This window comes from Xenopus laevis, chromosome 5S, assembly GCF_017654675.1.
Source record: "Xenopus laevis strain J_2021 chromosome 5S, Xenopus_laevis_v10.1, whole genome shotgun sequence".
Classification (NCBI taxonomy): Eukaryota; Metazoa; Chordata; class Amphibia; order Anura; family Pipidae; genus Xenopus; species Xenopus laevis.
The window spans coordinates 80,801,224-80,824,884 of NC_054380.1; the positions used below are offsets into that span (position 1 = coordinate 80,801,224).

At 37.7% G+C, this 23,661-nt stretch overlaps 1 protein-coding gene across 4 annotated transcripts in view; it reads right to left on the reverse strand.

Moving 5' to 3' along the window:
• The window catches only part of LOC108718003 (adhesion G protein-coupled receptor B3), a 521,962-nt gene extending 504,992 nt beyond the window's left edge, over positions 1-16,970 (reverse strand). The window contains exons 1-2 of one of the 4 annotated variants that reach the window (XM_041564704.1): positions 16,243-16,970; positions 12,739-13,510 (exon numbers count right to left, since the gene is read on the reverse strand). In XM_041564704.1, the coding sequence (XP_041420638.1) occupies positions 12,739-13,495 (757 nt within the window). In that variant the 5' untranslated portion in view covers positions 13,496-13,510; positions 16,243-16,970. The remainder of the gene's footprint in view (positions 1-12,738; positions 13,511-16,242) is intronic. The other 3 variants (XM_041564703.1, XM_041564701.1, XM_041564702.1) reach the window with 3 other exon arrangements.
• Between the last annotated feature and the right edge of the window lie 6,691 nt (positions 16,971-23,661).

Below are 23,661 nucleotides of genomic sequence, written 5' to 3' on the forward strand. Positions count from 1 at the left end.
AAAAAATACAAAAACCTCTAAAAATTTGAGTTTTTCAGACAATTTCTTGCAGTGAAAATCGTGATTATAGCAGCAAAGGACAGAGCAACATCATGTTAAAACTCGAATTTTTCAAGTAAAAAAAATTTTTTTACTTTTTTATTTGGATGTTTAACATAGATTTTTTTTTTTCTACGAATAAATGTTTTTCCCCCTTTAAAAGTCCGACAAGAAAAATTGGATAATAAATAACCCCCTTAATCTTCTAGAATGTTTATGTAAAGTAATTTTATATATGTGTGTGTGTGATAGCCTGATTGATACGCAATTAACAAATTAAATGCGCTACAATTAAATTAATTATTTAGGATATATTTCATCTAAGTACTAAGAACTAAGTTAATGAATCCTAAATGTGCTGAAAATTAAATTAATAAGCTGACACATTTAAGGTTATTAAAAAGTGTTTCTTGCCATGCATGTATAGTGAAAAGTATTACTATACCTAAAGTGTCAAAGTAGCGATTTATATACCTGAAGTTGTGACTAATTAGCAAACTGTGAAAGAACAGTTTTTATGTATCCACTCCCTTTGTGGGCAGCTAATGCATCAACTGAAAAAGTTGAGAAATTTTTAGAAAACCATAATATAAGAGTGTAATAAAAATATATACACAATGCAAACAATTTTTCCTTTGAGTGCATACACATTTTTTCCTTAACACATTATTTGCCAGCAAAAAAAACCTTACTAATAATATATGTTGTTTGAGTGAATAGTAAAACGTCTTGCTAAAAAGTAGTTATTTTTGTGCCAAAAAGAGGTCATTTGTAAGCAGTTCTTAAAAATGCGCTATGAACAATTAAAACTTCTATTGAATTGTATAATAGTTCTAACTGGGCTTTGTTTAAATTTTGCAATTGATTAATTTTACAAGTTGTATCATATTGACCCAAATGTCATATAAACATGGTCCTTTCTGGCCCATACTAGGAACACAAATGGGCAGCAAGCACAACACTTAATTAATGCATTAAAACTGTACATATTCTCCAAAGGTCATTTCCCACTGACACATGATACTTGAATCAAGCCAGAACAGCAACACTATTTAGATTAAATGCTTTTATTGCACATTATAAGGCATTGCAGCAATGTTTCAGGTCCTTCTTACCTTTTAATTAAACCTGACCCATGTGACCCATATAATATTTTTGCATTACACATGATTTCATTTTATAGGCTGGGTACATTTAACTATGTACCCTCTTTTGACTATTCCAAAATGACTGAAAATGATTTTCCCTCATTATTAATCCTTGACAAGAGGATAATGAACAAATAGCAACAGACTAAAGTATATAATATATTAGGATATGGGCTGATTGAACAAATTAAGCATTTGACATTTTGGGGGATATAACCCATATAAGCTACGGAAAATGTTGGCACTTGATAAATAAATGTAATAATAATGTAATGAGAAAAATAATAATAATAATGGATATGCATTGAAAGAATATTTGCGAATGGATTTTTTTCACAGACATTCTGCTTTAAAGTCAACAGGTATTGGTTTACTGTTATTTGCTGTGGCTTGATTTAGCTTTTCACATGCAAAGTAGTGAAAACCAAATCTGTCCAATTTCACTTTGCAAGAAAATTCATGAAATACATTGAAGTTAGTGAAGTGAAAAATTTTTGACCAGGTTTTGTCTGTGAAACAACTCCCATAGATACCAATGTATTGTAAGAAAAAGTCATCCATTGACTTCAATGCGTTTGGCTAATTTTCATTGTTATTTCTGCAAAGTACTTCAAATGCAATATAGTCAATGGGCATGTTTTTCTTAAATGTTTCCAGCTCCTAATGCATTAATAAAGTCAACTGACTTTTTTTGCAGCAAATGTCTTTCCTTTAAATTTTTGCCACCGTTTTGCAAAAAGTTTGCAAATGGCAAAACACTGAATTGTACCACAAATTAATGTCTGCCAAAAAAATCTGCTCACGATCATAATGCAAAATGAACCTCTGCATTTAAAAACAGTAATATGTTTATCAAAATATTCATATCTTTTACTGCAAGTAATGAAACACAGGTCTTTGGAATTAGCTTGGGGCTTGATACTTAAACAAACTAGATTTCACTTATCTCTATCCCAGAAAATGCGCAGCAGATATATTTTCTAAAGTGATATGCACACACAGACAAGACAACATCTACTTCATAATGGACCTGCTCATATATTAAAGACTTCTGGTTTAAAGGCTATACAATAAGGTAAAAAGAAACATGATTTACAATACTTTCTAAAAGTATTGTAAAATGCTCATAAATACAAAACTTTCAATCAGGCAAGGACAGAAAAACATCTCACTGCCAAAAATAAAAACGGATGATTAATAGAAAAACAGGAAGAAATGTTTTGAAAAGTTTTAGGAAGCAGCAGTGCTTGGTTTTCAATGAGCAATTCAATTCTGATAATTACATATAAAACATGCTCTGTAAAGTATTGAGAGCAGCTTTGATTTCATTTTGCCTTGAAAATCCTCTCTTGATTTGTCACACAAAAAACACCTTATTATTTACGATATTAGGCATTCTAAAGTTGCTAGTCAAAATCGTGAATGTGGGGTTGCCATGGAGATCTTTTGGAGTTTCATTTTAAATTTCAAGCACAAAGATATTTAAACAGCTGCAAAGCAAAATACAATAGATCATTTCCATTTCATATACAACTAAATGTTCTTTCCCTTTGCAGTTTTGGCATTTACAATGCAATAAGTGTGGCAATGTATTTTGAAATCTTTAACCTTTATGCAAATGGATTCTTCTTATTTACACATTAATAAGGTGAACAATAAACAGTTTTTAATGCTTCAGTCTATATATGGTTAAATGAAAGGCTTTTTAAATTTAAACTACTTGTGCTAACAAAGAAGAAGAAGGCCCTCTGCACAGCCATGTAGTTCTTAATACTATATTACAGGGAACAAAATAAAAGAAATACTATGGGGGTTATTTACTAAACTCCGAAAGCAAAAATCATGAAAAGTTTGTGATTTTTTTTATATTAAATCAGACTTTTAAAAAAAAAAAATCAAAATTTTTTTGGAATTTATTAAACCCTAAGGATGGAAAAGTCTGAATCTGAAAATCTGGCATCTCAGTTCTGTCGAGGTTGCATATAAGTCAATGGGAAAAGTCCCAAAGATTTTTGGATGTGTGCTGGGTTTTGTGCAATACCCCGAAGTTTTCAGAGTTTTCAGGTGAAAATTCCCGAAAAATCTTGAAATTTGTGAAAATCAGATGAAAAAATCCGAAAAAAATTGTGAAAATCTGATTTTTTTTTTTACCGCAAAGCAAATTTTCGGGAAAATGTAATAATAAATAAGCGCAGAAAAACCTGAGCGGATTTGATTGGAGTTTGTAGCAGAAAATATTGAGATAATTTGGACTTTGATAAATAACCCCCTTAGTGAAGTACTGGCTTCTTGGGATAAATTGAAATTTAAAGGATTTTAAAGGCACAAGTCAACAGGTTGAAGATAAAATTAGTCATGGGTGTGAATGTAGATTTCAGCAAACTGTTAGAAAATGGTAGGGGGAAATGTGCATTCTTACATTGTATATCAGAACATTATAATGGCAACAGCACCGGTGAAACATATTTCATCTGTAAATGTCTTTGCCCCCACATTGTCTACCCTGCTGTTTGTAAGAGAACAAACAAAATGCATGTATTGCATTTATTGTGGAAACAAACAAGACAGTGGGCTATATTAATTCAGAGAGCATATGATTGCTGCTAATTGATAACTGGAAATGGCTAAAGGCACATAGCAACAGGTGATAACTACCACAGAGCAATCTGTTCTAACAGCTCTGTGACTGCATGTATATGCCCTTTATGTGTATATCCAGACAAAGGCACATGGCTCATGGAATAGTGCATTTTGATCCCCATGGTCCTCTTAGAGAGAACCTAGTAGTACAAGACTGTACTCTTGGCAACCTGTAGTTCCTTCTCAATTATGTAAATGTGTTGTGTGCTGCACATGGTATTATCAGGTTGGGGATGCTCATGAATGCTGAATACCTGACAACATTTGCCATAGGTTGTGCATTTTCCATTCATCACGATGCAGAATAAAACATGTTTGCAATGTGCTAAATAACAAGAGGATAGCAATTAATATCAAACATCAATGGTCCTGGATCATATCCTCAATTATCAGTTATAATTACCTTTTCCATTGCTATGATCTACTGAAGCATACATAACATACAAAATACAAATTTGGAAGAAAGTCTCTAAGCAGACCTGAACTGCAATCCATTCATTTATTCACATGATATGTTTTGAGCAAAACTTTTCTTTAAGTGTTCACTTAACAAGAGCCGTTAGTTCTGCCTGTGACCTTTCTTCCATATTTGTACAATGTGTGATCTCCTCAGAGTTCAGCCAAATTCTTCTCCTCTGCATCATTAGCTATTGTCTATTGTACATGTGTAAGTGGCAGAAGAAGGTGCTTAATGGGTGCAAACATTTTGTAAGGATAGTGAGGGAAGGAACAAGGGACAAAGACAAGCGGACAATTCTGCAATGAAATTAATTGACCAACACAATGGAAGCAAGGAGCCTTCTTTGCAACCACCCATAGTATACCAGTACAACAATAAATATGAAAGAAAAGAGGCTAAAGTGGCAAAAAAGGACTACTAATGGAAGTGTGTTTATTGTCATACCTCATGTTTCAAACCCAAAATGGCTCTTTGTTAAGGGGACAGTTTTGGAAAGAGTTATATAAGTTTGTTTTTTCCCCCACAAACATATTAGAACATATTAACGTTATATAATGTAGTAGAGACCTGAAGTTGAGTCTAAAATATGATAAAGGCCTATCCTACCTGTGAATGATAATATTAGATAATATTAGTGTTTTATTTCTAGAACAATTTGTTCTTTGAAAAAAGTTCAATGGATAACCAATGGCAAAGTAGGAGTTACAATAAATCTATGCCAACAATTCATGAAACGGAATGTTTAGGCAAAAAGAATCTTGAGCAGTCAAGTCAACTCTGTGAGGATGTACTAGCAACAATAGTGACTGCAGTGAACATGTTGGAAAAAGGCTGAAACACAATGGCCTCAGTTATACACCAAGACTTTTTTCATACTACACCTGTTCCAATTTCTCCAGACAGACAATTGCAAGAGCAAAAGTATATTTTTTTTGTCTTTACACAAAAGAGTATAATTTATTGATGTCTATAGAGCAAACACTTCATTGAGACAGCAAGTGCCAAGGTTTTCAGTAAGGATTGCACCTCTGTATAACTTTATATTATACAGGTATGGGACCTATTATCCAGAATGCTCGGGACCTGGGGCTTTCCAGATAACGGGTCTTTCTGTAATTTGGATCTTCATACTTTAAGACTACTAGAGTCATGTAAACATTAAATAAACCCAATAGGGTGGTTCTGCTTCCAATAAGGATTGATTATATCTTAGTTTGGATCAAGTACAAGGTACTGTTTTATTATAACAGAGAAAAAGGAAATCATTTTTAAAAATTTGGATTTTTTGATTATAATGGAGTCTATGGGGCAAATTCACTAAGAATCGAAGTTGCGCCAGGCGCAACTTCGCCGCACTTCGCCAGGCGAATTTTCGCCAGCGCTCCGCAAATTCACTAAAATGCGAAGTTGCGCACAGGGGTAGCGTAAGTTTGCGAAGTTGCGCCAGCGTTGTTTCGCTATATAAAGCGAAGTTGCGCTAGCGAAGGCTAATTTGCATACGGCGCGAAATTCAAATTTCAATGGAGGAACACGTATCTGCACTACAAATGCCTAGAAAACCTTCAAATCAGCCATTAAAAATTTTATTTTGCCCTACACATGTGCCCACTGTCTAGGTAAGTTGCCATGAGTCAGGAAATGTAGGGGGGAGGAAGGGGAGCCCCAAAAATTTTTCGATCTTTTTCAGCCTATCACCCGTCATGTAGAAAACACGCCAGCGTTTTTTGGGACTTAGAAAAAATTTTGTCTTTTTTTGAAACAATCCCTATCTACTCTATTGCGCTTCGCCAGGTCTGAGGTGGCGAAGGAAGTCTAGCGTAAAAGGTAGCGTTCGCTACACTGCGCAAGTTAGTGAATTTGTGTAGTTTCGTCGCTAGCGAAAATTCGCCTGGCGTAAGGTTGCGAAGTAACACTAGCGAAACTACGCCAGCGTTCGTTAGTGAATTTGCGCAGTAGCGAAAATGCTGAACGCTAGCGAAAAAACGCTAGCGTTCGGCGCTTCGCGCCTTAGTGAATTTGCCCCTATGGGAGACAGCCTTTCCGTAATTGGGAACTTTCTGGATAATGTGTTTCCGGATAATGGATCCCATACCTGTACAATATATTTTAGCCTGTGGAAATAGTCTTCTTGATTCAAATTTGGTAAATCTGATGCATTCTGAAGTGCTTAATACAGCCATTTTGGGTAACAATACAAGCAATTACTTTTGAGATACAAGCCATGCAGCAGAGTTCTAGATTGTACCTGTTTTTCTTGTTTTATCCATACATTTTTTTTATATACAATTGAAGAACACACCACATCATACAATCACAAAAAAGCAAAAGGGGTCACAAATATAGAATTTAGAGGTATTCCACAGACCATGGGCTAGCAATTTAAACTGTAATCAGAGTAGATAATAGAGCTACTGTATATAAACCACATGTGACTTTGTATTTGACATTGTGTTTAATGAAAAAAACATGTTCTGACAGAGAGTTTTTCATTTCATATACAAAACTGAATTAATATCTCAAGGCAATATTAGGTTTATTAACTGAAACTAGAGGCACAGCAAGGTTGCTGTTATGTATCTTGAAGACCTGGAACAATATATGTGAATCCTGGAAATGAAAACATGGTATTTCTAGTTACATCCTACATAATTTAATTTTCCTGCATAAATATTTTTATATTATTATATTTAAGGGAAGAAAAACGATTTGGTTATTAATATTATATTTTCATGATATGAATGCAATAGAAAACCAATGAATGAAGCCCTAATAGCCATTTAAGGGCCTTTAAAGCCAGTTAACATTTGGAGAGAATACACATCTACTTTACTAGATACATCTGGAAGCCCAGATTGAAGGTCAGTCATAAAGAGATTGGGGTTAACACTATAGCACTCTCACAGATATTACTATGGCTGATACAGTCATGTTAACTTTTTAACCATTTTTATGTGTCAAAGGGGACCCTGAACAAATGTTTGACCTAAAAGATAGACGTGAACTAAAAAAATGTGACGTCCAGTGGTCTATCGGGAGGAATCATTTAAGTTGTATATTAGCATTCATAGGTAGTGATGGGCGAATTTGCGCCGTTTCGCTTCGCCGAAAAATTCGCGCGAAATTCGCGAAACGGCGGGATAATTCGCGAAACGGCGCCGGCGTCTCGTTTTTGACGCCGGCGCCCGTTTTTGACGCCGGCGCCCGTTTTTCCGACGCCGGCGCCCGTTTTTGACGCCGGCGAATTTTTTCCGCGAATTTTCGCGGGAGTTTCGCGAATTTATTCGCTGGCGGCGAATCGCGCAAATTCGCCACGAATTCGCGCCTGGCGAATAAATTCGCCCATCACTATTCATAGGTAATTATCATATACAGTGTGTTCATTGGATCAAAATTATCATTATCATTGAATATAATGTGAACATTTTTTATTATATGAATTTTACAAATGTTGTTTATTTACAGAAGGTGTTGACTCACCACTGTATTTTATGCTCAGCCCTTGTTCTGTGGGTTATTTAATTAAAATAAATTCAAACTTCCCTAAAGTATTAAGTATTCTTTTTTTGCTGCAGAAGTGCTTTTTGTATGTGCTTATTTGAAATGCTGAAAGAAAGTCTTGTTTAAGCTCAAATAAATGTTTCTCTAGATAAGAATATCAATTGTATGTACTGAAATGACACAGCCATGGATATAGGATTTATTCATTTTGGTGGTAGTTGGTGCCAGTTGTACCACTGTGAGACAAAAATCCAAACTGATTAAAATGACAGAACATTTCAATGTCCCAGAATTAAAGAACAATGTCATCAAAGTTTAAATTTTATAAGTAAAGTCAGAGCATATTTAGAAATGTGTTCAATTTTCTAAAATAACTATTTTTTGGCTTGTAAGGAAACTCGAATCTATTGAATATTCCTCTGTTTGTTATATGAATGTAATTCTAGATATGTATATAGCAAGATAAATCATAAAGCCAAGCTAAAACAATTCTCTGTGCCTTAAAATTCATGATCATACATTACTTTATGTACACCAGGGGGCAAATTTACTTAAGGTCGAATATCGAGGGTTAATTGAAATCCTTCGAATATCGACGTAGAAGGATTTACCGCAATTTGTTCGAATTTTTTTAATCCATCGATCAAACGATTTTTCTTCGACCAAAAAAAGATAGCAAAGCCTATGGGGACCTTCCCCATAGGCTAACATTGACTTGGGTAGGTTTTAGGTGGCGAATTAGGGGGTCGAAGTTTTTTTTAAAGAGACAGTATTTTGACTATCAAATGGTCGAATAGTCGAACGATTTTTAGTTCGAATCGTTTGATTCGAAGTCAAAGTCGTAGTCGAAGGTCGAAGTAGCCCATTCGATGGTCGAAGTAGCCAAAAAAAACATTTGAAGTTTTTTTTCCTCTATTCCTTCACTCGAGCTAAATAAATGGGCCCCTAAAGCATTGTGGGAAACATACATTTTATTTTTTTTAATTTTATGGTTGTCGTTGTTATTATTATCAATTCTAACATGTATTCATAAAGCACGAACATTCTGCAATGCTGTTCAATAAATGGGCGTATACATCAAACCTACAGATTTTATTAAAAAATACAAAGTCCAATACAAGAGGTAAAAAGATCCCTGCCCAAAAAATAACAGATAGAATAGAAGATGAAAAAAGAAGGGAGGTTTGTCTTTGTAGAGAAAATATACCCCATATCTTCCCTTACATAAAGCTTTACTAGAAACTACATGAACTGTCTGAACAATCAACAACTTGGCCACATGCATGGAGGGTTTAAAGGATAGTCAAACCAGCCAGAAGATCACCGAATCACAGAGATTAAAAATATAAATAAACCCCTGGAGCAGTCATTTGCTAACATAAATCTGAGTTTTAGTCAGTAGTGATGGGCAAATCTGACTCATTTCGATTCACCAAAACTTTAGAACTTGAGATGGATTCCAATTCCCAGCATGCCATGTACAGTAAAACCCCCAAATATAATAAAATGCACTAAGTTTGCCTAGGAGCAGTAACCCAAAGCAACCAATCAGATGGCTGCTTTTAAACAGGTGACCAGTAATTGCTACCTGCTGATTGGCTACTATGGGTTACTGCACATGGGCAAAACGTAGTGCCTTTTTATTCCATAAACCCTAAAGTAGTCTTTTGTGAGTTGTTAAAAAAACTACAACTGGAAAGCTTCTATTCGAGCATTTCCATTGAGAGGTTCACTACTGGAGTAATTATTGGGTTGATGATGCCAAGCACCTTGTTTCTTTGTTATGTAGTAACAAGATAACCTTTCATTGTAAATACATATAATCGAGTGACTTTTTTAGTGTTTTAAATATTATACTGCTTGCAAACAGTTGGCTAATACCACTAACGTTGTTTCTATAAACAATAGGGACACAACCTTTTGCACACCTTGAGGCTATTAACTCAAGCTACTTGTATCCGAAGACATTCCTTGCACTTCCCTATAGTAAAGCTTGGCACCAAGCTTTACTATATATCCCCCCCCCCCTCCTCTTCTGAATTGTAAGCAAGCATGCCTATTGACACAGGAGAATCCTGGAGCTACACCACCATAAAAGTAGTGATAATTCCAGGATTCAGTCTGCAGGCTTCATCAACAAGCACAACAGACTCACATCCAGTGAAGCACATATGAATGTCCTTTTAACAAAGGTGCTGGTAACTATGCAATCCTCACTGTGACAAACTTTTGACGTAGTTGTGTACAATTCATCAGTGTATTCATTAGGTGCATCAGTTATAATTGCCTAAGAATAAAAGGCAATTAGGTATGTAATTTTTTCAACCAATAGGATTTCAGGTGAACAGGTCATACCAAAACAAAATGTCTGGTTCTCCATTATATTGAGTGTTAACTAAACCAAAGCCTCCCATATTGGAATGTTGTGGCAAATGTTTCCAATAGGCATTGGAATTAAAGTGTTCAAAAGGTATAAACATGCATTCCATTTAGTTTTTCCACTACAATCCTTGTTTCTATCTCACATATTTTTCAACTGCAGATTTTCACATGAAAAGTCCAAAAACAAATATAGATACTTTCTGCGTACAAAAGATCTAGCCTCTGTGTGTTTATATGTGCTTTTTTGATTCTGTGTATGTTTATTATGACTGTGCTGTGACATTCATACATGCCACTCAAGTCAGATATTAAACTACTTTCAGTACAAATAATAGTAAGTCTAAGCATTTGTGTGGCTTTTGCTTATGTCAAAATATAACACTTTTGTACAGAAAAGCAAAGGTTTCACATTCCAGTTTTGGTAAAAAAAACAAAAAAAAAAAAACGATTTACTTAGCCAGCAGATTAATTCACAAACTTTTGGAAACATATTACTTTTCAGGTTTCTTAAGCACTGGGTGCATGTGAAATGCTTAATGGGTTAATTTCAGCTGAAGATGACTACTAGTAATTAATCTTCCATTGAGTCTTTGAAAAAAAAAAAAAACAGCACTGTGAAATAAATTAAGCCTTTCTGTTAAGCAGGAATAAAAAGGAATCAAATGTGGTATAATCCACTCTATGATTTAGTTAACATGCAAAAGAATGGTGATTGGTTTTATGGTTAAATGTCATGTAAAGGGAACACTATGAACTATGAATTTTAATGGGAAGACATATGCTCAAGTTTGACTCTGATAAGCGCACACTTGTTGGGCCGGAGAAGCATTTCTCAACCTAATATCTACATTAATGTGATTTCTGGCATATGTCTTTTTCTGGATCAGCAATCCTGTATACTACATCTTCTACAGAACACTCGAGTGTCGTTTTTATGAATCAACTGCATTATACAGAATGCCATTACATCTAATAATGTTACAATACTCATTATACATAGTTAAAAAATGCTCTTTTGAACTATCTTTTGAAATGAATGTCAGTGTATTAATTGTCCTAGTAACAGCCATAGACAGAAATGTTCTTACGGGATATACTTATCTTATTAGCAGTTCTCTAATTATGCCTTAATTTACTCACTGGGGTTACAAGGGATTTTATAAAGCATGGTTTGGTCCATTGTAACAGTTTAACAGAGTTTTGCTGTGGACACTATATAATCGAATGTTATCGTTACATGTGTAATATAACAACTTGGGTTCTAAGAGAAGGAGGAAGAAAACTCATGTACTATAAGACTGGTTGGTGTTATTGATTTATAGAATGTTACTGATGGGACCCCTGGTGGTCCAAGATGTCAGGGCAGTACATTATGTCTTAATCCTTTCCATGATCTATGTACATAATAGCTCCATTGTTTTCTTTATTGATATACATTTATATCATCAATTGGAAGAGCCTAGGGATGTTAAATTAACTTGAAAACATATAGCTACTATCCCATTCATACACTGAACATTTTGAGCTGCTTCTTTGAAGTCTAAACACCTCATTACAAATATTTTTTGTTGCTTTTACCATACCTAGTTTTTAAATCATTACTTATAGGAATTGCTAGAAATAGCCCTGCTCATTAGTTGCTGCTGGGTTTAAGATGGCAGTATCCATGAAAAATAGTTTTATCAAAGATGAAGAAATTTATGAGAGATTCAGGGATTCAGGCGTCTTTATCAGATGCTGAAACGTAACACCCATTAATACACCTCCAAAAAATTCTTATAAGAATGAACAGAAATCAGTAATATATGGTATTCTAATAGCAAATGCCTTTAAGACTTCCTAAGCAATAAGTACTGCAAATCATTATGATGCAGCCATTTTGAAGATCATCTAAACAAGTTTAACAACGGGGCAAAGTCTTTTATAAATGTGCAGATGTGTAGAAGTCTCTAATAGTTTCTGATTTGTCTTTAGAACCTATCATGGAGAGCACATGTAGGAAACTGGAAACAGAGTAGAATTTGTTTAACTCAGGAGTAACTCAGGCAATAAATGTAATTATGGTCCTACAGGTTTAATCGTATGTTGGAAATTCAGTTTTAGAGAATGATTTAAATAGGGACAAACCATAACTCCGTTTACAAAGCCATAGAGTAGGTCAGTTTAATATATTGTATTAGTTATCACATATCACACTGTTTGGTTTCCATTGGCTACATGCTAATGAGTAGCCATGTTCAGTTCCAGTTCAGGATGAATCTGTTTAATGAAGAAGTCACTATTAAGCAATGCTTCTCCCTGGGGTCGAAAAGTCATATACTTAGAATTTCAATGTGTTTCGATGTCACACTACATATAATTGAATGTTAAATCATGCATATTATATAGTGTTGTAAATCTACAGTGAAAATATCTTGACTTGAATGTTCCTCATGTGAAAGCATTTATGTATTACAGTGACATGCCACTTTAGAGCTCATCTTTTGGGGGGGGGGTCATTTTTTTTCAATTTCAATAGATGTACTGGAATTTGCATGGAAACATACTAAAGCAATTAAATGTGAGACCTACCTTCTTTGGGTGGGCGCTTTGCTTCCTTTGACAGGTTGCAGAGCTGGGTCGTTTGCAGTTCCTGAGTCAGACAACCCTCAGTCTGCTCATTCAAGGGTAAGATGACATTGTTTAAGGACACCAATGATTGATCGTCTATTCCCCATTCCCCTAAATGTTGGGGACAGGTGCATTTCGTATACATAATCCCACAAAGCTCTGTTTTGCCATTTTCCAGTTTCAGGCAGTTCTCCAACCAAGTGCACAGGACGTGGCATCCAAATTGGCTAGGGCTCACCTTATTTAAAACCAAAAACTCCAAAAAGGATCTGCTGTCATCCTCCTCTCTTTTGTGTAATCCAACAAAATCGACTGGGTATATCCGACGAAGCTGGATAAAATTTTTATCATAGTGCACAAACACAAAGGTATTCTTTGTATCACAAAGCTGCATTATGGAATTGTTGTTCCTCAAAAGATCCTGGATTTTCTCATAGGAGAAATGGTCAAACTGATAAGCCAGAAGGGAAAAGTTGGAGCAGCTTAAGTCCATTTTGGAAAATTTCAGGTAGATGCTGTATTTGGTGGGATCAGGGTTTTCCAACGTCCAGGTGCAATTGGTAAAGTTTTTGGGAAACATTTCACTTATTGAATATGATCCATAAATCACTCCTTTCACCAAGGCTGAGCACCAGAAGTCGTGTGCAGAATTAAATCCAAACATAACCAGCAGATAGGTGGAAAATATATAAATCAACAAATTACGAACAGCCTTCATCCTATGTCATTTGGCCTGTAGGAAAACAAATAAACTCAAAATGCATATAGAATTCGGCAAGCATTTGAAAGCAGGGCTACTGATAATATTCTAGACAGCTGTTTTCAAGATTCCAGCTAGCTTAAAAAATAAGCCTTTTCAAAAAAGAAGGACGAGTTTGTAGATATATATTTATATATATTATTTTCCGTGTACTGAAATTGTTCCATCGTGTGCAAACAGTGCCACCATGTGGACTTTAAATCTGTACCTCCCTTCCAACTCCTAAATAATAATTCATAAAATATTGCTTTGTAAGGGTAAGGTTATGTCTATGCAAATTATCAGTAAAAAAAAAAGATTAATAGCACTTCTTTTTAATACATGGCATGCTGCTTTACATTGTTGCCTAAGAAATAAGTGCTATAAATTAACATTGCCGTGTATTTAAATCATCATTTGTGGCATGTATTTAAGTCACAGATTTACAGCAATGTGAACATTAAATTCCAAATTCTTCTTCAAATCACATAAATATAAAGTAAAGGTGTGCATGCCTGTGTGTCCCTCGCTCTATTTTTGTCTAAATGAGTTGTAATGTGCATGTGCTTGCTTGTAACTGCTTGTGGCTTTAATTGTGAGTTTCTGTGTGAATGTACTAATAATGATGATGATATAACCATAGAAAACCATTTTTGCTAGAATTAGCAACCCCACCTTATGGAATCTGTGGGTTGGCAGGAATTTATTTTACCTCCCAGACTACACAATGTGCAATTTTCCATGTGCTAAGAGTGTGTGCATGAGGGCAAACTCTCACTGATGGCTGTCTGCCTGCAAACGTCTGACAGACTCATCTCCAGTAAGGGGAAATTTTCAGTAACATGACATAAGCACCTGGAATACCTTGTGGATCTGGGCATTATTTGGGCACTGCAAGGAACTGCTCCAGAAGGAAATGCATAAACACCCCCAATACATTGTGATTACCGTATGCAGGAAATCACGCAGTTCATTACTTCTGAGCATATTGTTATGACATATGTGATTTTGCAGATGGCAACTTCCATACAAAGGTTTGTGTTGCATTCATTTTCTCCAGTCTAAAACTGCTTGGCCTTCTGTAGGGGCAGAGTAAGCTTACTATTAATGCTAAAACTTGACTTATATTTACTACACAGTGCTTCGTGACCAAAAATTAACTAAAAGGTTTCCAAAAGCAATCAACATCAGGCAGTTTATCTCTGAAAAAAAGATTGATCGCCCTCCCCATACACACACAAACACTTCAGACTACTGATCTAAGCTGAAAAGTGCATTTTTATAAGTGTTAACTTTACAGTCCCCCTCCATCACCACTGCTCTTTGTAAAAAAGACATCTGGTTACTGAGTTTGGTCTTTCCCAGAAGCTATTGGATCTTCAGTGACCCCATGCCCAAAGGCTTTGGCTCAAGTCTATATCAAGACCCCCTTATGATCACAGATAAGGAAGGACAGTGAAAAAAAAAAATGAGTGTAGAAAAACCAATACAGAAAATACACATAAATATTTAGGAGTCCCAAATGATATCACAGTTGACAGGCATACAAAAAACAACAAGGTTTCCATAGGATCCCAAAGCATGTCTATTCTATAGGCAATGGTAAATGGACTGCATTATGAAAATTAGCCAAGAGGACATCTTTGGGAAGGTAGATAGTAACACAAGAAGGGAGAGAGAGGAGGGGGGGAGAAAGAGAGTAAAAGGGAAAAAGAGAGAGAGCAGAGAAGAATAGAGCTCTTGTGTTCTCTCTCCCCGTTCCCAAGCAATGCAGCTCTGCGCAGTGCCATGCAGACAAGTGTAGGCGGTGAGTGCCACTGTCACACCAACTAAATGCTGGAATCACTCACAAAAAAATATATAAATCTCAGATTTTCTGCACAATTTAAAAGAAAGGAAAAAAAACAAAGTGACAACTGGCAAATTGCCTGCGCTCTCTCCTTTGCTCCTCATCCTCCAGACAGAGCGATTTAGTAATCAGAGAGCGTCTCCCTACATCTCCGCTATAAACGTACCCCCTGGACTTGAAACTAGTGCGAGACATTTAATTATACTTGGTGGATACGGAGAGCCAAGTCAAATCCTTTCACCCTGCGTTCTTCCTATGAAAAATACATGAACAGCTTCTTATTTGGGTGGCTAACCATTCATGTAGAGGAAATACATGTGAATTTACGTTGATATCCCCAAAACTGTTTTTTGTTAATATCTAATTACACTATGATGAGGCCATGACTCATTATTTGATAGTCTCATTATTTTAGGGTACAAACATGGGGTTTTCTTGATCCTAACTTCCCACTGATGCCCTCACCACCACCAAAGATCCCCCCATATACAGCTAGGGAAGGGAATGGGTTAAACAGCTGGCTTGTACCTATACCAGGGGTGTTTAGATTTCGACCCCCATATTGTGTTGGACTACAAGCCCCAGCAGTTTGTTTGTGGTCAGGAAGAGCTGGAGGCCAACAGGCACAACATCCCCAGTTTATTCCATTCTAGTGCCCTCATCTATCCTACACTTTGAACTCAATAGCTATCATGTCTCCCAAGCCAGCTAACTTTTCCATGACATGGAGCAGGTGGAGGCACAGTGTGGGTATGTGGCTACCACTCATATATGTGCAGCACCTGCAGTGCCTTATATCCAGGGAGCCCCTCAAACACAATCTCCACTGACATTATCTCTGCAGTTGGCAATGGAGAAACCAACCCCACGGTCTTACCTTCCAATCCAGATTCGTGGCTCCCTCTTCCCAGGGCACTAACACAGACACACGTCCCAAAAACAACGAAGGAAATCCACCCTCTCCTTCCAATCGCTCACTCCCATGTTGCTCTGATCAAGGCAGGAGAAAAAAAGAATATCTCCATAGAAATCATCATCTTGAGAGCCTGCAAGCCCGGCCAAGCCACGACAAAAGGAAACAAAAAAAAAATAAGAAAGAAAATACCCAACGATCCGAAACGTTTCCAGGTTTCAGGAAAAGTGAGACGCCGGGAATGAGACTGAGATTGCAGCGTCCGGCAGCAGCATCACAAGGCAGCGGAGAGCGATCGCGGGGAGATGACAAGAGGGAAGGCGACTGCCGCTGCTGCTGCTGATTTGGTTATTATTTTCGCCTTTCCCTCCCACTGAAGTAGTGATGGTCGGGCAGCGGCTCCAAACAAATCCTTGGGTGATGGTGTCGGGGAAACGCGCAAATGCTCGGATTTGGGAGGCGAATGATGAGGATAGTGAGATAATGTGTGTGCGTCTCGTGTGTGTGTGTGTGTCAGCTTCACTCACTGTTTAGATGGCCACAATAAAAGCATATACACACGTATAATGATTTCTCTTGCTCTATATGCTCCTTGGCTTGCTGCTGGCAACACATTCGCAGGCTGCTGATGTGGAGAGAGAGAGAATGAGAGAGAGAATGAGAGAGAGAAGTGCCCGAGCGATGGGAGGGAAAGAAGTGCGCTGGCACAGACGAGGCGATAAGACTTTCAGCATGGGGCTAATGATACATGTCACACAGACACCGAGTCCAGGCTTGTGCACTTTCTCCCTGGCTCCAGAAAAGGGGGAGCTTGTTGGCGACAGACAAGGGTATGGATTGGTATGACTATAGGCAGGTCCGGACTGGCAAACTGGCCAGAGGTGCTGCTGTAAGTTGCAATAAAAAGTGACTATTAAGTGGGCTGATGGGGGCTGTTTGGGCCTCTCTGTACTAGGAATGCCAGGACCGATTTTGAATCCCAGTCAAGTCCTGACTATAGGATTCAGTCATTAAAAGGCAACATAGAAGCACCAGAGAACAGAAGTTGACCCCAGCCAGAGCCCTACTGCGTGTGGTGGAGGGAGCAAGGCTGCCATTGTGGCTGAAGGTGACATCAGGGTATTTTACCAGCCTGGAGGTAAAAATGATTATAACAAACAAGGGAAAGTTGTGCTCACCACTAATTTTTAAAACCATTAGGCGGGTGTGCAATGAGGCTGTGACCACAAAATACATATAGACAAATACATTAGTCCTCTGCACTCAACCCATTATCAATATATTTAAGATATTGAGACATTTTGTGCATACTGCTACTGAAAATGCTTTATCCTTTAAACCAGTGGCGGAACTATCCGGGGAGCAGGGGGTGCGAGCAGGTCAGGGCCTGCATCCCCTCAGGGCCCGCCGGCAGCTCACGCACCACTGAAATGCGGGCCATGTATGGAGGGGGCGGGGGCCCAGCTGCGCGTCCCGCACCAGGGCCCGCCCCCCTCTAGTTACGTTACTGCTTTAAACAAAACAGGGATTGTTTGTCCATATATTGCAATATATTTAAGCTGGCCAACTATGTCAAAGTCATCCCATATCTGGCCAGTCCTATGCTCAATTTTATCTGATTCATTAAGAATTCTATTGCTTCATAATACATTTTACAAAGGGACTAAGTTTTACCTACAACTTACTTGCTGTAAAACTCCCAAACTTGGCTGCCCTTTTATTAGACACCAGTGGGATCACCTGACTATAGCTGGGAAGGGTGGGGATTACAACATGGAGCTGGTCACTAGGGATGTCGCGGACTGTTCGCCCGCAAACTAATTCGCGCGAACATCGGCTGTTCGCGTCCGCCGAATGTTTGCGAACGTCGCGCGACGTTCGCCAATTTGGGTTCGCCTTAGCTGGCGCTTATTTTTGACCTCTCACCCCAGACCAGCAGATACATGGCAGCCAATCAGGAAGCTCTCCCTCCTGGACCACCCCCACACCCCCTGGACCACTCCCCTTCCATATATAAACTGAAGCCCTGCAGCGTTTTTTCATTCTGCCTGTGTGTGCTTGGAAGAGCTAGTGTAGGGAGAGAGCTGTTTAGTGATTTGAGGGACAGTTGATAGTAACTTTGCTGGCTAGTAATCTACTTGATACTGCTCTGTATTGTAGGGACAGAACTCTGCAGGGATTTGAGGGACATTTTAGGTTAGGTAGCTTTGCTGGCTAGTAATCTACCTTCTACTGGCAGTGCTCTGTATGTAGCTGCTGTGGGCAGCTGTCCTGCTGCTGATCTCTCATCTGCTGACTGCTGCCTGTAACCCAATAGTCCTTGTAAGGACTGCTTTTATTTTCTTTTTGTTTTTTTTTACTTTGCTACTGTAAGAGCCCAGTGCTATTAGTCTAGCTGTGTTGGGGAGTGGGACTGGTGTGCTGCTCCTCCTAGTAGTTCACCACCACCAGCACCAACCAGAGTCAAAATTGTTACAAAGTATCTTATTTGCACCTGTTAGCTGTTCTGAGCTCTCTGCCAAAAGCTAATTAAGTTAGAAACTGTTTTTTTTCTGGCTGTTCAGTTGAGAGAAAAGAGGGACTGGTGTGCTGCTCCTCCTAGTAGTTCACCACTACCAGCACCAACCAGAGTCAAAATTGTTACAAAGTATCTTATTTGCACCTGTTAGCTGTTCTGAGCTCTCTGCCAAAAGCTAATTAAGTTAGAAACTGTTTTTTTTCTGGCTGTTCAGTGCAGAGAAAAGAGGGACTTTCCAGTACAAAAGAGGGACAGGGGGTTGAGTGGTCAAAAGAGGGACAGTTGGGAGGTATGCAAGTGCCACCTAGCTGTGTGAGCTTTTTCACATTCTGTCTAAATAACAATAATAATTCCGTGTCCGTAAACATCACCTGAGTGATGTTTTTACAGCAGCAATAATATATTCCGTATCCACTACTGTATACGTTGCCCTTGCAGGCATTGTTTGCCCAGTCTTTAACCAAGTGCCACCTAGCTGTGTGAGCTTTTTCACATTCCGTGTCCAGAAACATCACCTGAGTGACGTAGTGTGATTTCTGCCCTTTACAGCACAAAACGCAGCGCTGTGTCAACAATGTATTTTTCAGATACATTTTTGCCCTTGATCCCCCTCTGGCATGCCACTGTCCAGGTCGTTGCACCCTTTAAACAACTTTAAAATTATTTTTCTGGCCAGAAATGTCTTTTCTAGCTTTTAAAATTCGCCTTCCCATTGAAGTCTATGGGGTTCGCGACGTTCGCGAACCGTTCGCATTTTTGACGCAAGTTCGCGAATATGTTCGCGAACATTTTTTCCGCCGTTCGCTACATCCCTACTGGTCACTGCTCCTGTATAACTATAACAAACAAGGGAAAGTTGTGCTCATCACCCTCGCCCTTTCAAAAACTCAGAAGAAAGCAAGTGCAGCTAACAAAAGTGCAATAGTTGCCAGCGCGAGCCCTGAAGCAGATTAATTGATATAGGACTGGTAGGAAAACACTTATCAGCCCTCATTTCGCTGTCTGTCTGCGAGAGAAACAATAGCAATTTTCCCAGCAAGGCTACAATTAGCATCGCACTTGTTCTTGCCAATGCACAGACACACAAAAAGCTGGAACATTTGCTGCACAATCCGATCATGTGGATTGGCTTCTACTGTTACACTTTAACCTCTTGTGTGCCTGCTGGATAGTGCCAATTGGTTGTTTGGTGCTACTGGAGCTGCCTTACTGCACCTCCCACTCCCTCAGAGTAGCTGTGACTTGATTGTAGTGAATTAGGTATGCCTGGCAGGTACAGGAAGAGCCCCTGTGGGAAAGACTTCTCTTGCTAACTCTGCCTGGTCTTTCCGACCCATTGCCTTTCATTGGGAAGCATTGCGTTGTGCTTTTATTCTAGGTGCCCAGAATAAATTGTGTGAGCCCTGTCTGTGCTTCTACTTATTCTGTGTGCTCCGATGACCTGGGCACTTCCCTGGACAGTGCTGCTTGGCTTCAGGGTAATGGATGAATTCGATCACATCTGGGGTCACCACCTGGTTAATAATAGAAGTAATGTCTTTCATAACATACTCAGCTCTTTCTGTGGATCCAACTAGAGGTAGAGGGAGCAAGTGTTCTATCCAAGATGGATTTGAAGTGGAATGGAGATACACTCCAGTATCCTATCTTAGGCAACTTTATACCAGCTGCTGTGCTATCTGTACTACAATCTCCCCAAACAAAATTCGCAGCGAAGTTCTGCATTTCGCCGCCGGTGAAAAAATTTGTGAAAATTCGCCGTGGAAAAATCTGCTGCTTTAAAAATAAAATACAAATGATCACGCGTCAAAATTATTCAGACACTCATTGGACAAAATAGGTGTGCATATAAAAAGTGTTTTGGGTGTCAAAATTGATGCGCGCCAAAATAACTTTGAAGTCCATTGACTTAAATGCGTTTTGCAAATTTGCCCATCACTAACCCCCAACATACATTCTGGTCATAAAAAGGCATTTCCATTTGGCCAAATATTCATCATTAGACATGGGAGTTTGCTTCATTTAATAACCTTTGTTCATTAAATAATTGTTTTATTCCTGGGGTCTAGCTTCTATTGAAATCAAATGTATAAATGAATGCAGTGCATAAGGTGTTGTCTTTGTGTGTGTTGTGGGATTTATTTTGGACCTTCTGGAATATGTGCTCCCTACACTTCCTACAGCAATTTAGCACCATGGCGCAACATCCTAGGTACTGATTGCATTAAACTTTCTGAAACTTTACATTTCAGCCAAAATGTATGCACACATTATGTTATTCACATACTGTATGTTCAAACACCCACCACTTATTTTTGGTGCAACATCCTTGGTGTTGTGAACCCCGCTAACACATTGGCTATGCACACACTTGACCATTCACATATTATTCTGTACCCAATGCACATTTCTTAGTCATGTAATTCTGGGAAAAGATACTCTTTTAGACTTGATCTTGACTTTTAGGGCATTGTCATTGCCCTAACACTTGTTTCTTGACCCTTTACTACTAAAGCAATTGTGCACATACACAAGGTGTTTTATGTACTAATATATACCTAACTCAGAGCTTTCAGCTAGCACTATGGTGATATATCCTGGGTATTTTTAGCTTTGCATTGATTCTGAAACCTGTTCTACTTAAAAACGAGTATTTATACATTGATATTACTATATAACTATTAAGGCGGTTATTTACTAAACTCTGAATGCAAAAATCACGAAAATCAGACTTTTAAAAAAATCACAAATTTTTCAGAATTTATTAAACCCCTCAAGACCTCTTGAGGTTGCATTTAAGTCAATGGGAGAAGTCCCAATGATTTTTTGATGTGCGATGGGTTTCATGCAATACCTCAAAGTTTTCGGGTATAAATTCCAAAAAAACGCAAAAATCGGATGAAAAAATCTGAAAAAATTGTGAAAATCTGATTTTTTACCGCAAAGCAAATTTTGGGGAAAATGTAATACAGGTATGGGACCTGTTATCCAGAATGCTCGGGACCTGGGGTTCTCCATATAACGGATCTTTCCATAATTTGGGTCTTCATGCCTTATGTCTACTAGAAATTAATTTAAACATTAAATAAACCCAATAGGCTGGTTTTGCTTCCAATAAGGATTAATTATATATCAGTTGGGATCAAGTACAAGCTACTGTTTTATTATTACAGAGAAAAAGGAAATCATTTTTAAAAATTTGGATTAATTGGATAAAATGGAGTCTATGGGAGACAGCCATTCCGTAATTTGGAGCTTTCTGGATATCGGGTTTCCAGATAAGGGATCCTATACCTGTAATAAATAAGCATAAAAAACCCAAGTGGATTTGATCAGAGTTTGTGGCAGAAAGTATTGAGATAAATTCAGACTTTGATAAATAACCCCCTATGTGTCAGGTATACCCCAGTACCACTACCATTACTACTCCCACACTCACACCATCTTTTGCTTTTCATGTTTACCAAAAGAAAATTATAATAATAAATAGCAATCTACATTTATTTCTGTAATTTTTACTATTATTTTGATGTGACCATGTGGGGAAGCTTAAATCTTTGCCAGCTTTATACCCAGCTACGATTCCCCCACTTTTATGAGCTGCAGCATTTTATAATTGACCCAGGGTTAATGTCATACCCAGGCCTTATTAGCATGGACATAGATCTGATAGAAACCACATCTCTACACAGTACAGCAAATTTCACTAGTGACTACATACTGTATATTCCAATTATGGCTTAGTTATCAAGTATTCATTAATCATTAGGATAAACTGCAACCAAAACATCTCTTTCCCATACAGCACTTTATGCACATGTACAATACATAAGTCTATCTAGAAAAGAATAACTAATACCAAGAATAACTAGAATAACTACAGTATATAGAAAATATGCTTTCCAGTAAAACTTTGCAATGAAATGCATTTAAATCCAGCCTGGGCTTTTACAATGTTTTATGTATCTTTGTTCTTGATGGATATCAAATAGCATTACATTATTTTTTCTTTACATCTGGTCTTATAGTATTGTGATCTCCAGCAAGACATAACATTCTTCACTAAGTATAAACAGTAATTGTATTTGCCAAGTAACAGGGGCTTTAGTAGAGTCACATCTACCTGAATAAGAAGCCATACAGGATAACATGTCTGCCTGAACAACTGTCAATTTTAATCTTCCCAAACAAATGTACAACACATTACTTGCACAAGTAATTTGTTGTCAGAAACTAGTGTTCACCCTGGTCATTCACAATAGCCTAACTTGAGGATGCATTTTGCAAATTTTGCTTTTGTAAAATGAAGAAAAAAAATAAAATAAAACCCTGCCTCAGTTTACCGTGTTTTTTTTTTTTACCCATAATACAACATTTCTTCCAAGAATCCCAGTATAATTGTGTCCACTGCAAAATTCTATACCATATCCATAAGACTCAAAGATTTGCACCTGTTAGTAAACTGTTTACAACTTGCACCTGAGATGCACGGGGTAACAGGTGGGTAGGCGCATACATGTTCCATTCCATAAGATTCAGTGGATCCTGTGAGCTTCTACAGCCTGTACAACCTTGTCTTAGACATGTCTAATATGTTGTATTAACAAATTACAGTAAAGTGTTTTAGCAAACAATCTTTTTTTTAATGTAGGGCTGTTGGATGTACACTTTTAACATAGCCTGTCCTTGCAATGAGGCAAATAATTGGCCAACTACACAATAAAACTACAACAGCACTGTCATTGAAAATGATTTATTATATAACTTTAAATACACTGATCTCAGCTTTCTCCTGTTTTAAAGCAGTAGGCTAGCGATTTTGGTTCTGTATGACTGTAATACAGTGTTATTGTAATGTTATTTAA